This window comes from Phaethon lepturus, unplaced genomic scaffold (assembly GCF_000687285.1).
Source record: "Phaethon lepturus isolate BGI_N335 unplaced genomic scaffold, ASM68728v1 scaffold12576, whole genome shotgun sequence".
Lineage (NCBI taxonomy): Eukaryota > Metazoa > Chordata > Aves > Phaethontiformes > Phaethontidae > Phaethon > Phaethon lepturus.
In genome coordinates, this window is record NW_010548335.1 from 22,945 (window position 1) to 37,734 (window position 14,790).

At 37.0% G+C, this 14,790-nt stretch overlaps 1 protein-coding gene across 1 annotated transcript in view; it reads left to right on the plus strand.

Annotated features, from left to right (window-relative positions):
- The window catches only part of LOC104614366 (ribosomal protein S6 kinase alpha-6), a 28,247-nt gene extending 13,773 nt beyond the window's left edge, over positions 1–14,474 (plus strand). Inside the window, exons 8-21 of the mRNA XM_010289932.1 lie at positions 211–353; positions 1,209–1,279; positions 2,523–2,611; positions 3,057–3,121; positions 4,979–5,081; positions 6,186–6,310; positions 6,602–6,727; positions 7,294–7,383; positions 8,047–8,205; positions 8,651–8,812; positions 9,263–9,339; positions 11,044–11,161; positions 13,204–13,344; positions 14,200–14,474. Of these exons, the coding sequence (XP_010288234.1) occupies positions 211–353; positions 1,209–1,279; positions 2,523–2,611; positions 3,057–3,121; positions 4,979–5,081; positions 6,186–6,310; positions 6,602–6,727; positions 7,294–7,383; positions 8,047–8,205; positions 8,651–8,812; positions 9,263–9,339; positions 11,044–11,161; positions 13,204–13,344; positions 14,200–14,325 (1,595 nt within the window). The 3' untranslated portion in view covers positions 14,326–14,474. The remainder of the gene's footprint in view (positions 1–210; positions 354–1,208; positions 1,280–2,522; positions 2,612–3,056; positions 3,122–4,978; positions 5,082–6,185; positions 6,311–6,601; positions 6,728–7,293; positions 7,384–8,046; positions 8,206–8,650; positions 8,813–9,262; positions 9,340–11,043; positions 11,162–13,203; positions 13,345–14,199) is intronic.
- The last annotated feature ends 316 nt before the right edge of the window (positions 14,475–14,790 follow it).

A 14,790-nucleotide genomic window follows, 5' to 3' on the forward strand; every position in this document is an offset into this window, starting at 1 on the left:
GTGGCGATGTTGATGGCTAATCGTCAGTTTAATATGGCTTATTATAGAATGGTATCTGCAGCTTCTCGTTTCATGAAGAGCTGGCCTAATCACACTCCTGAAAGCAAGCAAACAAAAGCTGTCAACTCTTTGATTTTGAAATACTGTATACAGTATTGTTTATTTCTAAAGTTCTTTACTGGCTGTATTCTTGTAATGCTGTTGTTCTAGACTTTGGACTCAGCAAAGAATCAGTAGATCAAGAGAAGAAGGCCTATTCTTTCTGTGGTACTGTAGAATACATGGCACCTGAAGTAGTAAACAGGCGAGGGCACAACCAGAGTGCTGACTGGTGGTCCTTTGGTGTTCTCATGGTACTGTATGCTTCATTGCTTACCTTGCTTAAGGTCACAAATACGCTGCGTATGTCTAATGTGAAATAACGCGTTTAGAATAAGCTTGTCCAGACCTAATTATGGGTATAATTCTCTTCCCCCCTTTCCCTTGGGTAAGGGGAGGAGAGAATCCCATAACTGAATTGCTACTGAAATAGCAATTTGAATAAAACTTACTTTTCACCTGTTGTAGTAAGGAGTACTTACCAGGAACCGTGAAAATCATACCTGTAGTCCATTAGTAGTTTAGAGAAGTTGTAGTCAGTGTGAAACTTCAGTTTGTATGTTTATATCACATGGCACTTTATAGGAAAAAAAAGAAAAAAAACCCTGAAGACTTGGTTTGATGGAATTTTAATTGCATTTTTGTAAGAGCAAGCCTATTGAATGTGTACGGGAATGGAGCAGTGAAATAAGCCAGTAACCGCTAGCACTTAACGCCTTTGCTGTGAGATGTTACAGCATCAGGCTGAAATATGCCTGTTGATGTAAAAAGTAAAGTACTGATTTAGAATTCATTTTTCTTGCCGTTTTCTTAGTACAGCAACATTTAAAAGTAGGTTAAGTTACGGAGGGGATTTTTATTACTTTAATTAAAGTAGCTTATGGATGTCAAATAGTCCTGCATCATCATTACATTACACATGCCACTGTTGTTATTGTGTAAACTGCTGATGAAAACAACGTTTTACATTTGTGAAGTTTTTTGATAATCTTTTAAAAGAGCAAGCCAGGATGTCTAACGTAGCAATAGGGAAGAGTACAGTACTTAGCACTTTGCTTGAGCAGCTGGCGGAAGATGTGTTGATTTAGATTAACATTTGTTCTTTTCAGTTTGAAATGCTTACTGGTACGCTACCATTTCAAGGTAAAGATCGAAACGAAACTATGAATATGATACTGAAGTAAGTATATCTTCTTACTTTTTGGAAAGTCAGAAAATGTAATTTTAAACATGTTTTAGCACCTTGTTATAACTCCGTGTGCTTGAAGAGCATTAAGCTTGAACAGAAACAAAAAAGTCAAGCCCTATCCAATAAGGTTTAGATCCCAGACCAGGCAAATGCTATTAAGTATCTACAGGAATTAAAATCTTGGGGATTAACTTGTATTTTAATTGTAGGTGTATAATAAAGATAAAAACAGTGCAGTGAATTAGAGCGGCATTATTTACCACTCATGTTGTTGTTATACGCTCTTGCTACTCTTACAGCATACCTTATTTTGTAAGCAATAGTTGATCAGGTTTCGCTTTGTGTAGGTTTGTAGGGAGAGTGCACTTATGTGCTCACATTTTTCCTATTAAATTACCTCAGTTACAACAGAAGCTGTCTAACAAGATAAACTGGGTAAACTGGTGATTAGTAAGTGAAGTTGTTGGGCAAATACATTCTCGTCTTTCTTTGTGCTTAGTTAACAAAGAATTTTCTTTAGACCACATGCAGAGCCTTGAGCCTTTTGAGGGGGTGATAGTCAGGGAACAGGATGAGGGAGAAGTTCTGTTTTTACCAACAAACATGGCAGTTTGAACTTACCCTGAGTATGAGTTATAATGATATTACCTGTGAAAGCAGATGGATTGGGTCACTAGCTTCACTTGGACCTCTAAGTGATGCTACAGTTCTGCAGAAGAATTTCTTGCCTTAGCGTAATTGTTTTCATGAAATAAGCTTGGTAAAGTCAGTAGCCTTTATATGATAGTTTAATGAGCTACTCCTTGAGGCTTTTTCTTCAAGAGGAATCTCAGCAATCACTTCAAGGGCAAGTAATTTGGGACTTAGTGAGTCTCTTCTGGTGTTGATTCTGGTAGAGGTATTTTGGTGATAACTTCCTGGTGACATGAAGATATCTTTGAAAATACTTAATGTCCTGCGATAATTGTTTTACTCTATTTTAGCATAAAGCTTGTTTTGGGGGCTTGGGTGCGGTTAGGGGTTTTTGGTCTGGTGTGTTTCTTGTTTGTTTTTTTTGGTGGGCTACTTTTTTTGAAAACCACTCATATAATGAGAACTTAAATGAGTTAAATATGTGCACTCGACAAGACTTTGGAATAGATCCTTGATCCATCAAATTGTGCAACAAAGTCTCGGTAGTCAATTTTTAGTGAGACACATTTCTTCCTCTTACTTGTTTTCTGTTTTCTTTTAGAGCAAAACTTGGAATGCCTCAGTTCCTCAGCCCTGAAGCACAAAGTCTTCTGAGGATGTTGTTTAAAAGGAACCCATCAAATAGATTAGGTTGGTTCATTTATTTAGATCTTTGAAATAAAAGTAGTTGGGTTGAGTTGATTATTTAAAGACAATAGCTGCTAGAGACTTTCAAGCTCGGGATGGTCAGTAAGATTTGGGTTTAGATACCAACAAGCCTGGATCATGACTTCCTGTGTTTAGCTAATGAACAATTACTTTCTTGGACCGGTGACTCTTTGCAGTGAGCCAAAGCTTTGACAGTGTCAGAGCAAAGAATATCAACACTCTGTATTCATGGGATTCTTGTACTTTGCCTTTCTGAGGTGTACACTACTTAGTTGAGTATTTTACATCCTTGGAATATTTCTGTAGTTAAAATTCCCTCAAATAACCACGTCTATGCAAAATGTTTAGAAATTAACTGATTTTTAGTGCAATCTTCTTCAAAGACTTTACCCAAAAGTGTTTTAAGTACAGTATTTCCTTTGTTCAGGAGCTGGTTCAGATGGTGTTGAAGAAATCAAGAGACATCCTTTTTTTTCTACTGTTGACTGGAATGTAAGTACAAAATTATCTGAATGATAAAGCTGTTTTTATTTTTTCTATGTGTTGTAACCTTATAAGTATTTGCATCTGAATAGGGTACAGTAAACACTGCAGTACCGCTGACTGTTACGTTCTGGCTTCTAGTATAATCTTCGTTGGTGTCTGGAGCTGTAGTATTTACGGTATAGAGAGTATTAATTATAAATTGTACATTTACTTTTTGAATGGTTAAGAGTGGCAGCATTCTAAAACTCAAATTGTCTGTTAGAGCATTTGTAGTTAGGAGAGGATGGTGGTGTTCCCAGTGTGCAAGAATCCTTCTCTTCAGTAAGTGTTCATCTGGTGCTTCCATGCAGGGCACAAAAACTTGCTGTGACCATAATTCTCTTTGACTTTTCTCTAGTTAGCACATTCTTATTTTATCAGTCATATTCCATTCACAGTTGAAGTATTGACTCTGGTGCTCTGAGATGATCGGAAGTCTGTACGAGTTCATGATTGCTTGCTTAAATTTTTAACAAGCACCTTGATGCCTTTCCTCTGCGGTTCTCTAATCTTTTGGGACGTGTTTCCCAGAAACACTCTCAAAACCAAGATGCTCTATATCAAATAAATCCACTCTGAAAACACTCCTTTGCTATAATGCCCACAAAAGGACAGACATCAAAAATAAGATGTTGCTGTGCTGACAAGACCACCTGCAATGCTAGCTAATACTGTGCTCAACTGTTTCTTTAAAGCCTGTTGTCATTATCCTTCTCTTTATCTCTCGTATTTACTTCTGAGAAGGTGGTTCTCTAGCTGTGTTTATGCAGCATCTACCATAGAGTCCTGATTAGCAAGTAGAGTTTTCAGTAACAGCAAAACTTCACTTTTTCATGTGAGTACACTTTGTGAGAGAAGGCTATGTTGTTTTGTCTTACCTACTTTTTTTTTAAGGGAATGATGTTGAAATACATACCAGCAAGGAATTCGGAAAGATCTGCAGTTCCAACTCTTTCTTTTTTCTTTTTTCTTTTTTTTTCCTTTTCTTAGTTGGCAGTGCTTTGTATTTATTTCACTATGGTGGTGGTGTTGACCACTTCTGTATTTTATCTCATTATTTCTTTGGGATAAATTCAGGTCCTCCTTCGTTGGTTGTTTTGGGTTTTTTTATAATTTCAATACGTTGCATGTTCTTGTGCAGGAAGATTAAATTAAAATAACTGCAAAAAATAGGTCTGAAATGCCAAGAAAATGTTCTCAGAACTTCATGAACTTTGAATGGGGCTTCAACATTGGTTGGACTTGATCTTAAAGGTCTTTTCCAACCTTAATGATTGTATGAGTTTTGGCAGTTCCTTGCTAAGAGGGACAGGTTTGTCACTTGTGAGAGGTCTTTGGGATGCAGAACGGGAAGGGAAAGACTGTATTCCGTATCTTCCCTTTGGGGTGGGTTTTTCAGGGTGGTGACAAAGTAGCAGTGAATCAGGTCTGAGATGATGATAGAAGGTAAGGTGCTCTGTGGCTGTTCCATGTTCTTCTGAATAAGCCAAAGATGAACTAGTGACAAGTAGCAGCCTTCTGTCGTAGTTTTAAAAGGAGAGATCTATTAGATGAGGCAGATTCAGAAGAATAAGGAAAGAGAGCTTTGTATTGTTTGACTTGTTTGATAACATTTCCCATAGCATTTCAAATCAAAGGTACATGAAAGTAACTGTTTTTCCATAAATATTTGTGGTTTGCTACTTGCTATATATTATTCACTCTTTCAGAAAAGTGTTTTGCTACAATGATAACATTTGAGTTGCCTTCCCTTTAGCTTGGCAAAATTACAGCAGCCATGGAAGTTTCATTCACTCATAATTGTATGATTTTGTCCTACTTCAGAAACTGTTCAGAAGAGAAATTCAACCTCCATTTAAACCCGCTTCTGGAAAGCCAGAAGATACCTTTTGTTTTGATCCAGAATTCACAGCAAAAACACCAAAAGGTAATTGTGCATGGTTATAAATTGGTGTGGTTCATGGGACAAGAGGGGTCAAATTAATGTTACAACAACAAGCTTACGAAGAGAAAAAGCCAGTGACAAAATTAAAAGGAAAAGGTGCAACAGTGTTCCAACTTTCTTGAGCCTATTTGTTATTATCATTATTAAAATTAAATCTTAAAACTAGCATTACAGTAATTTTTTCATTGAACTGTTCCCCTCGCTACCCATGCTGGATTTGACCTTACTCTTGAGAAAACGGTGATTCAAAGGTAGAGGAGGGTGGGGAAAATGTACAGTGGACTGGGTACCTGTACTACTAGGTCAGTTGCGAAGACATCTTGAATAGTTTAAAGAAGCACATGAAAATTTATCTTTAAAATATCCCTTAGGTTATTGCACAAAGGAAATTTCCAAGTAACTGAACTTGGAAACAAAGACACTTAAGTGCAAACACTTACTGATTAGTATGCTTCAAGTTTCACGTCAGGTTTTCTTTTGTGAATTTTTTTCTTTACTGCTGCATCCAACTTTTAAAACCACTTGTCATGTTTGTTTGGAGAACGTCTATGGTTCTTAACAGTCTACACAGAATTATCAAGCTGTGCTTTCTGTGAGATTTCAGACAGTGAATTCAGAGGTGCATGTAATATCATCTGAGGAAAATTTAGTTCTAATTATTCGGTAGTGTTACTAATTTAATATTCTTGTATTGCCTCACTTCTGCCTTGCCAGCAGTGTGTATACCACTGAAGTAGCAAAATCTGTGGGCACTCTTCTTTGTGATGCAGTCCTTGAACATGAGCCGATGGTCTGGCTTTCTGATAGGCAGTGTTGTGCCGCAGGAAACTTCTTCCTAAAGACATGTATTCATACGTTAGTTCCTGCAGTGTTTTGCAGTTTTAGATAAAACCCAGGAATACTTGGTTTGTGTGTGTTATTGAAGTAAGAGAAGTTAGGTAACTGATTAAAAGCCTTAGTCAACATCTAGTGTTGCCCTTGTTTGCTTCCCTTCCCTCAAAATATTTCTTACAACAATCTCTCCTGAATGTTAAAAAATAGCCTTGCTAGGATTTAGCCGTGCTAATCAGATGTGTATGCCGACAGATTCTCCGGGAGTCCCACCTAGTGCGAATGCACATCAGCTCTTCAAAGGATTTAGTTTTGTTGCAACTACTACTGTAGAAGATCATAAAATATCACCCCTCACCAATATACTGCCCATAGTACAGGTAACATTTTATTTTTTGGGAAACTTTTTGGACATGCCAAAGATTGAACAATATTTAGTGTTTACAGTCTGTTCTTCTTTTGGCTGGGGAGACTATTATAAAATGTGCATTATTAAAATGCTTCCATGGGGTATTTTTAAATTTTAAGAAGCGAGTTGCTGTTTTTCTGGAGGCAGAATTCAAAAGAGAAAGCATGGGCAGGCAGAAGAAATTTTTGCTGTTGGAAACGGTATTATGGCAAAGAGCCTCTTGCTGCTTTAGATGACAGCTTGTATGTGTTTGTTTTTAAAGCAACTTCATGGAAACAGCGCACAGTTTACTGATGTATACGAGCTGAAGGAAGATATTGGTGTTGGTTCCTACTCGGTTTGCAAACGATGTATACATATAGCTACAAATATGGAGTTTGCTGTGAAGGTACTTTAAATAAATTGCACTGTGACAGTTCTGAAATTGTGTAGTAGATTTGTAAATTTAAATGCATGAATCTAGTTAGTGTAGCTGTTTATATGCTGTGAGAAATGAAAACCAGTGTTTTCTTCGTTTAAATTGTCTATCGGCTTCTATAGCTGCTCTTTTTGTGGGTAAAGTTATGGCCTCGAAGAACTGTCTTTGCAGTTACAATCTTGAAGGTCCTGAAAACACTGTACGTTGATGAGCACACCTGAAATAAAGATCCACAAGGGTGGAACTGGGCTGCAGGGAAGTCGTGATGCTTCAGGCAGTCCGTTGGATTTCCTTGTCTGTTGGAGCAGAACAGACTGCATTAATGATACAGTTTTAACTGGTAGCAAGGATAGAGCAAGAAATGAATAAGCAGTGGGATGTGAAGCTGGAAGGTGAATTAGTCATGATTAGCAAGAAGTAATGAACACTCGAAATTTTTTTATTCTATTGAAGTGACAATATAAATACAAAAAAAATTTCTTCATTAAATAGACTTTGTTTAGCCAAGTTGTTTTTCCTGTTGCTATATTTTGCAGATAATTGATAAAAGTAAGAGGGATCCCTCAGAAGAAATTGAGATTCTCATGCGTTATGGACAACATCCAAATATTATTACTTTAAAAGATGTACGTACCTCTTTTTCTCTGCTACCTCTTTTTACACGGTGGTCAACACATAAATATAGATGTAAGGCGTTTATTGGGATTTATTAGAGTTCTTTTACATAGTAAAATATATTAGGAGAGAAATATATATAGTAAAATGTTGAGTATTTCAAAATATGACATTATCATGATACTAAGTTTTTCTAAATGCTGTTCAGTGAACTTGAAGTGAGAAATGATGTAAAGGTTAGAAATGTCCTATTTTCTCTTACTTCAAATGAGTAGCTAATGTGTTGGTAATGTGAACCTGAAAAAGCAGTTGCATGTTGTCCTGTATATGCAAAGTGTCAGCAGCTAAAAATTGTCCATGGAGGGGAAGAGCAATAGGGAGTGGGCTGCTCTCCTCTTACAACAGAAGTTCCTAGACTGAAAAATTTAATTCTGAGTCATGAATTAGCAATCGATTACCTCAGCATCTCACAGAATGACGCATAAGCTTTAAGGCTCCTGAATTGCAGAATTAAATTTTTCAGTCTCTGCTGTTTGTGCTTTAATTTCATATGTGAATAGGTGAACAATCTGACTGTAATTTTCACATTTATCGGGATGTATAATTAAAGATTATCTTTTTTAATATATATGTGTGTATTTATATGTGTTTGCACTTGTTAAACTTCTCATCAGGTGTATGATGACGGTAGATTCATATACCTTGTCACTGAACTGATGAAAGGGGGAGAGCTGCTTGATCGAATTCTCAGACAGAAGTTCTTCTCGGAACGAGAGGCTAGCGCTGTATTATACACTATAACCAAGACCGTGGACTACCTGCACTGCCAAGGAGTGAGTAATTTCTTCTATGACGTAGCTCCTTTCACACTTCTTAACAAACGCCTTTTGTTACATACTTTGGTTGGCTTGTGTTTATGGCAGAAGCAAAGAAGATTTCTGAGTATTTTATGACAAAGGTGAGTAATGTAAACAACTCATCCTGTTATTCTGGCAAGCTCTTTTGACTCTACTTTTACAGTGTATGAAACGGCAGATATTTGTTCTCTTCTGCTTCTTGGCAAACAGCTATGTTAGTTCCAGTTACATTATGAGCCAGTAAGCTTTTTTATGACGTTACTTGAGCTAGAATTTTTTATTACTTGAAACTTACGTAATTGTGTAGAACTGTTAATAAGTATATTAATCTAGAGAATAGTTTTTATAAATTGCGAATTAAGTACGAACAAATGTATGTGCAACTTCTAAATGATAGACTTGAAAATTTCTTTGTTTAAAGGTAGTGCATCGAGACCTTAAACCTAGTAATATTTTATATACGGATGATTCAAATAATGCTGATTCTATCAGGATTTGTGATTTTGGATTTGCAAAACAACTTCGAGGAGAAAATGGACTACTACTAACTCCGTGCTACACTGCAAACTTTGTGGCACCAGAGGTATCTTGAGCTGCCATGCATCTTCTCTATACTGTTTTTCATGCATCAAGTACTTACACTTTTTAGCAGTGCTTAAAAAAGAGGAGGAGGGAAATTCTGCTAGTTTTTCTTAAATATTATATAATTATATATATTATTATAATATATGTAATTTATAATTATATCCTATAATTATGTATACTTTTTAAACACTGGTGCATATGTTTATAATAAACCTGCTTTAAAAATGGCAGAATCCACTGTCAAATAAGGTGTAAGCCTGTTGAGAATCTTAAGAGCTGATGTTCTGGGAACAAGAAATATTGTTGATAGTTACTGTAACTTGTATAAATAATCAAACCTCTGAAATTATCCTGGGATTGACTTACCCTTCCTTAGGCTGTGTAGTGGTATTGGTTTGGGGTGGGTTTTTTAATACATGAAAAGGCTTTAACACTCTTCGTTTTATAGGTTCTCATGAGACAGGGATATGATGCTGCTTGTGACATATGGAGCTTGGGTGTTCTTCTTTACACAATGTTGGCAGGGTGAGAAATATTTCTTAGCTTTTTTGTTTACCTAAAATTGCAGCATGCTGCATGAATCCGTGCTTTCCTTAAAACTGTAAGGTATTACCTCATTGATTTGAATGCAGAATGACAAAGACACTGAGGTGGAACAGGAAGCTATAAGTAAACGCATACATAAACTAGGCTTATCTTACAGCTAGGTTCAAGGCTTCTCTCTTCTAGAGTGCATGACTGAGGGGTGCCAAAGACTCTCCCCGGTTTCCAGGAGAGAATTTAGTCTCTATGAAAGTATGTGGTGGGTTTTTTTTCTCCCTCTGCCTCTTGTCCTCCTCACCCTAGTACCGTTGTAGTCTACCTTCTTGTATCTCATAGGCTTGACTCCTGGCCCTTTTGTAGAACACACTGGCTTGTAACCTCTTAAGTTTTCTAAACCTCTCAACTGTTATTAAGCACTATGAAGTGCTTAGTGGCCAAATGATAAAAGGTTTTCTGAATTTTTCTCTAACAAAAATAGCAGATTTTTTTGTCTTGTCGATGAAAGCTATCTATTGGAAACTGTTCCTCTTGATAAATTTGTATTTCTCCATGTAAAATCACCACCACTATTACAGTTTCGTCATCAAAACTCAGATTGCTGTATGATTTAAGTGCAAGTATGCAGATATTGGACAGTATACTGCCTGCACACTTGAGAAACATTGTCCGAACAAAAGGCATGGGAGGTCAAAAGGATGGGGGAGGAATGGTCCAGCATGAATTCCCATCTTTGCATTTTGTTCCTCTTAAGCTCATCAACTGAAAGAGTAGGACTAACTGGCAGGGATAGTTCCTAAACCTCTGTTGATGATGCTGGTTGAACTTTCTTCCATGCAGAGCTTTCAAAGTACAAAGATAGAATGCATTAAGCTTAATTATTATTGTTTGCAAGCTAATTTGAAATCTAAAGCGTGTTATGATGTAACTACTTACTCAGAGTAAGGTTTGGGTTTTATAGTTAAAACTAACTTGGTGCTAGCGTATAATCGTAGGAGATGCTGGAACATGATAATACTCTTGACATTGTTAAAAGGTGTATTTAAGTGATTCAGATCAGTTTTCATATTTGCCAATTTAGTTCTTCCAAGTTTGTCGCAGTAGGATTTGTAGAAGGGAAGCCAAATTTACAGGAAACTCTGTAAACTGTTATAACCCTCCAAAACAAATGATCTTGTGGTTTAAGTCTCACAAACTCGTTTAAGTAAAAAACCTGTCATGACAATTTTTTTGTAGCTTTTCCACAAATGATAGATGTGTATACATTGTGCTCATTCTCTAATTAAATGCACATACCCTAAACATGATACTACTCCAGCTTTATTGGGCCATTCTGTTAGGGTACTCTTCCAGGTTTGGATTACTTCACATGCTTTGGTAATCTAGCGTAATTTGTGTTTATGAATCACTTCTATTTAACTTGAAAGTCTGCACTGATGAGAATGCATTATTAAGATACTAACTTAAGATTTTTTTTTTATTCCGCATTTCCCATTTATTCTACTTGATGAACCACAATTATGAGTAGAAGAAAATCTAGTTTTGAAGATAAAATGCTAATATAAAAAGTATTTAATAGTATTTAGTGTATTTCTGTCAGCAGTGGGATATCTGCTCAGAATGATTCACGAGAATTTACCAGCTTCTTGCCTAGTAACAAGGTGGTTTGGGTTTTTTTTCTTTCCACAGCTATACTCCATTTGCGAATGGTCCTAATGATACTCCAGAGGAGATCCTGGTACGGATAGGCAGTGGAAAATTCTCTTTAAGTGGAGGCAACTGGGACACTGTTTCAGATGCAGCAAAGGTGTAAATGTGTTTTGTTTTGTTCTTATATTTTTGTAGAATTCTAACGAGCATCTACTGAACTTTATAAAAATAGACTAGTCTAACAGAGTAGTTTGCTATTACTACCTGCCAGATTAATTGCAATGAAGGTCATCTTGTCCAACCTCCTCCTCCAAGCAGGATCAGGTGTGAGATCTCACCAGGTAGCTCAGGGCTTTATTCAGTCTGCCTTCACAAACCTCCGAGGGTGGAGACTGAACAGCTTGCCACGGCAGCCTTTTCCAACGCCTGGCTGCTCTAGTGAGGAAAAAGCTTCTCCTAATTTCAAGCCAGAGCTTGTTTTACTTTGTCCGCTGTCCCCATTCCTTTGGCCATGCTGACTAAAGGAATGTCAGCCTTCTTGGATGCCAGGTCACACTGGTGGTGCAGGTTCAGTTTGCTGTCTCCCAAAACCTCCTGGTCCGACTCAGCAAAGCTGGTCCCCAGCCAGTCAGTCCCCAGCCTGTACCTTGGCGACAACTTCTTCCTTTCCAAGCGCAGGACTTTGCATTTGTCCTTGCTGAATTTTGTATGGCTCTGGTTAGCCCATTACTCCATCCTGCCTAGGTCGCTTTGGATAGCTGCCCTGCCCTTGAACTCATTAGCTCTTTCCCCATGGCTCCAGTTTGGTGCCCCACTACAAATTTTGCAAGAGTACACTCTCTTCCTTCCCCCAGGTCACTGATAAAGACTTTAAATAAGATAGCACCCAGTATAGGCTTTTCTGATCATCTGTATTTTTTTATTCACTGTTTTTATTGGACCAGAATCAGGTGTTTGTGGGATTGCTTAAACGGAAGGATGACTTTTTACAATTATCTGTTAGTTCTGGTAGCTTACCAGTGTTGCATTAATAGGTTACTTTTTTGTAGTGCAATTTCTTAAATGTTGGTCAACGCTGAAGTCATCAGGTCTTTTGTCTTTGTTAGTACTTTCAGCAATTGAACTAGAATCATAGAATGGTTTGGGTCGGAAGGAACCTTAAAGATCATGTAGTTCCAAGCCGCTGCCATGGGCAGGGATACCTTCCGCTAGACTGGGTTTAACAACCGGTACTTTAACAACCACGTATATCTGGATATCTTGACAAAAATAATGATCAGCTTGAATGTGCAGCTGTCCTTTTTGTTTGAAGACTCATCAGTTGCTCTATGTGTGTTCTGGGTTTGGTGTTGGCCTGGTTTGTAGGTATCTTAGTCACCAGTGTTACCTTTTACAAAGCTTGGCATCAATATTAAATCTTTTCCTGATCCTTTGCAACGGCACTATTTGTTCATTTCAGTAGGAGTGATTCAGAATACTTGTTGGCTGATGCTGTCTTAGCACGAGTAATTCTCTTCTGTGTATTTAAGAATGCTTAACATTTTGTACCTAAAACAAAGGGAACATTCTGTCAGCTTGTTCTTATTTTGTTTTCTTTCAAGCTATTCCTGTCTCTGTGCCCTTCCCACCCAGCTCTTCATTTGACCAATGTTGTAATTAGGAGCTTATTGCTAATGCTTCTAAACAGGCAAAAACAAGTGTCCGTTTCTGTTGGCTTTACTCTTTATATAGCTCCTTGAAGGAAAAATTCTTTGATATACTATCACTGTGTATAAATTCAATTGTGATCTATAGTCAGCAGAGCCCGAGTGTGTAGTACGAATGTGGAGAGATGTTTGCAAATAATAGCTTTCTCCAATAAAATGTCTGCTAAATTTTAACAGGATTTCTAGTCTTTTAAAGATTATATTAATAATAAACAAACTGAAATACGAAACACACAAACAACAGTAAGTTTCTTTACAATAAAGGCTTGCTCTGTTAAACTGATTAAATAGTACAACACATTGTTTTCAGACTTCTGCGGTGTCAAGGCACAGAATGATCCAATTTATCTGCTGATTTTTGTGTGTGTGTGTTTGCATTGTGTTAATCCCTGCCACATAGGGTGCTCTTTTCATTCCTGCCATAACTAATGCTTTAAACTCTGTATAAGATTATTTTAACTGAATAATATGGGTGTTTTTCATTTTTATCTAGGACTTGTTGTCACATATGCTTCATGTAGATCCACATCAGCGGTATACAGCAGAGCAAGTGTTAAAACATTCGTGGATAGCCTGTAGAGACCAGTTGCCACATTATCAACTGAACAGGCAAGATGCACCACATCTAGTAAAGGTAAAACAACCTGAAGACTGAATGTTGCTTGAGCTGATGGATGTGCAGTGAATTGGGTTGCTACAGGCAGAACTCTATTTTATTTTTTTTCTTTAGAAAAGAAATTAGCTTTCTTTTGTTTTTCCTAGTACATACATGTTTAAGTTACATAAGCAGACAAATTATTGGTAAACTAATTTTTTTAATCTGTGCGTAAAGGAAGAGATTTTTCTGGGTGTTTTGTTTTCAAAGGTTAAGGTAGCTTTGGCCATATAGGAACCTGCTAAGACAGTTATCTGAGACTGAGCCTTCCACAGGTCTGCTAGCATTCTTGTTCAAGAAATCTGGGATTTGACTGGCTCATATTCTGCTTTCCTAACATAAGTTAATAAAACTACATTACAGTTTTTCGACCGGTATTTTATCTGTTCATTCTGTATCTGTGATTCTGACACATTCTATTGTATGCAGACAGCTTTTAAGTTGACTTACTCAGTTTTGTTGGATTCAGAAAAAAGGACCTGTCATAGCTAGTCTTAACTGTGTTGTGTTCATAAGTCAGGACCAGAATACCCACGTAAGTGGCTGCATTTGGTAAATTGATAATGTTGGTTGGAAGGTACTAATTCTGACCCACATTAAAAGATGACTCCTACATCTAAGATATATAAAAGAAATACATAGGAGAGAAAAAGAAATGGCAGATACCTGTGCTTAGAAACCTGAAGAATTCGTCAATAAATGTTTGAGAATGTGCATGACCTGCCATAAATCCTGGAGTTTTTTTCATAGTTAATTAAGAATTGAATATTCAATTCCTTTTTTTTCTGATAAAAATGACCTTTACAGCCTTTTATATATTTCATTGTTCTCTAGGGAGCCATGGCTGCTACATATTCTGCACTGAATCACAAGACGTTTCAGCCAGTGTTAGAGCCTGTTGCAGCCTCAAGCTTAGCTCAGCGACGGAGCATGAAAAAGCTAACATCAACAGACTTATAGATCCACTGGGACACCTTAGCAAAAAGAAGCAAGGGGAAAATCCAATAAGTGGCTCTATTTTGCCTGACCTGTGATCAAAAGGCATCTATGGTTTCCTGCTACACTACTTGAATTCTGTAAAAGTCCTTTTTTTAAAAAGAAAAAAAAATCCACAGGTTCATACTGTGTTGTTTTACAGGACGTATCTGTTAAATTAATTTAAACATCAGGTACACCATAATGAATTTCTCTACACTGTCCTTTTAGAGATCTGTTGCAAATATTATTTCACATTCTGTATAGTTTTGCTGGGTTCATTTTAAAAAATGGTTTAGGGGACCGTTGCCAATGACCAAGTTGTACATAAAGTGTCAGTGTAAGTTTTCTTCACACCTTTAGACTCTGTTGTGAAGGACAAATTCTTAATTTTGTAACTGGGCACTTAATTCGTTCAACTCTTAACTCATTTAACTTGTTCATTACTGT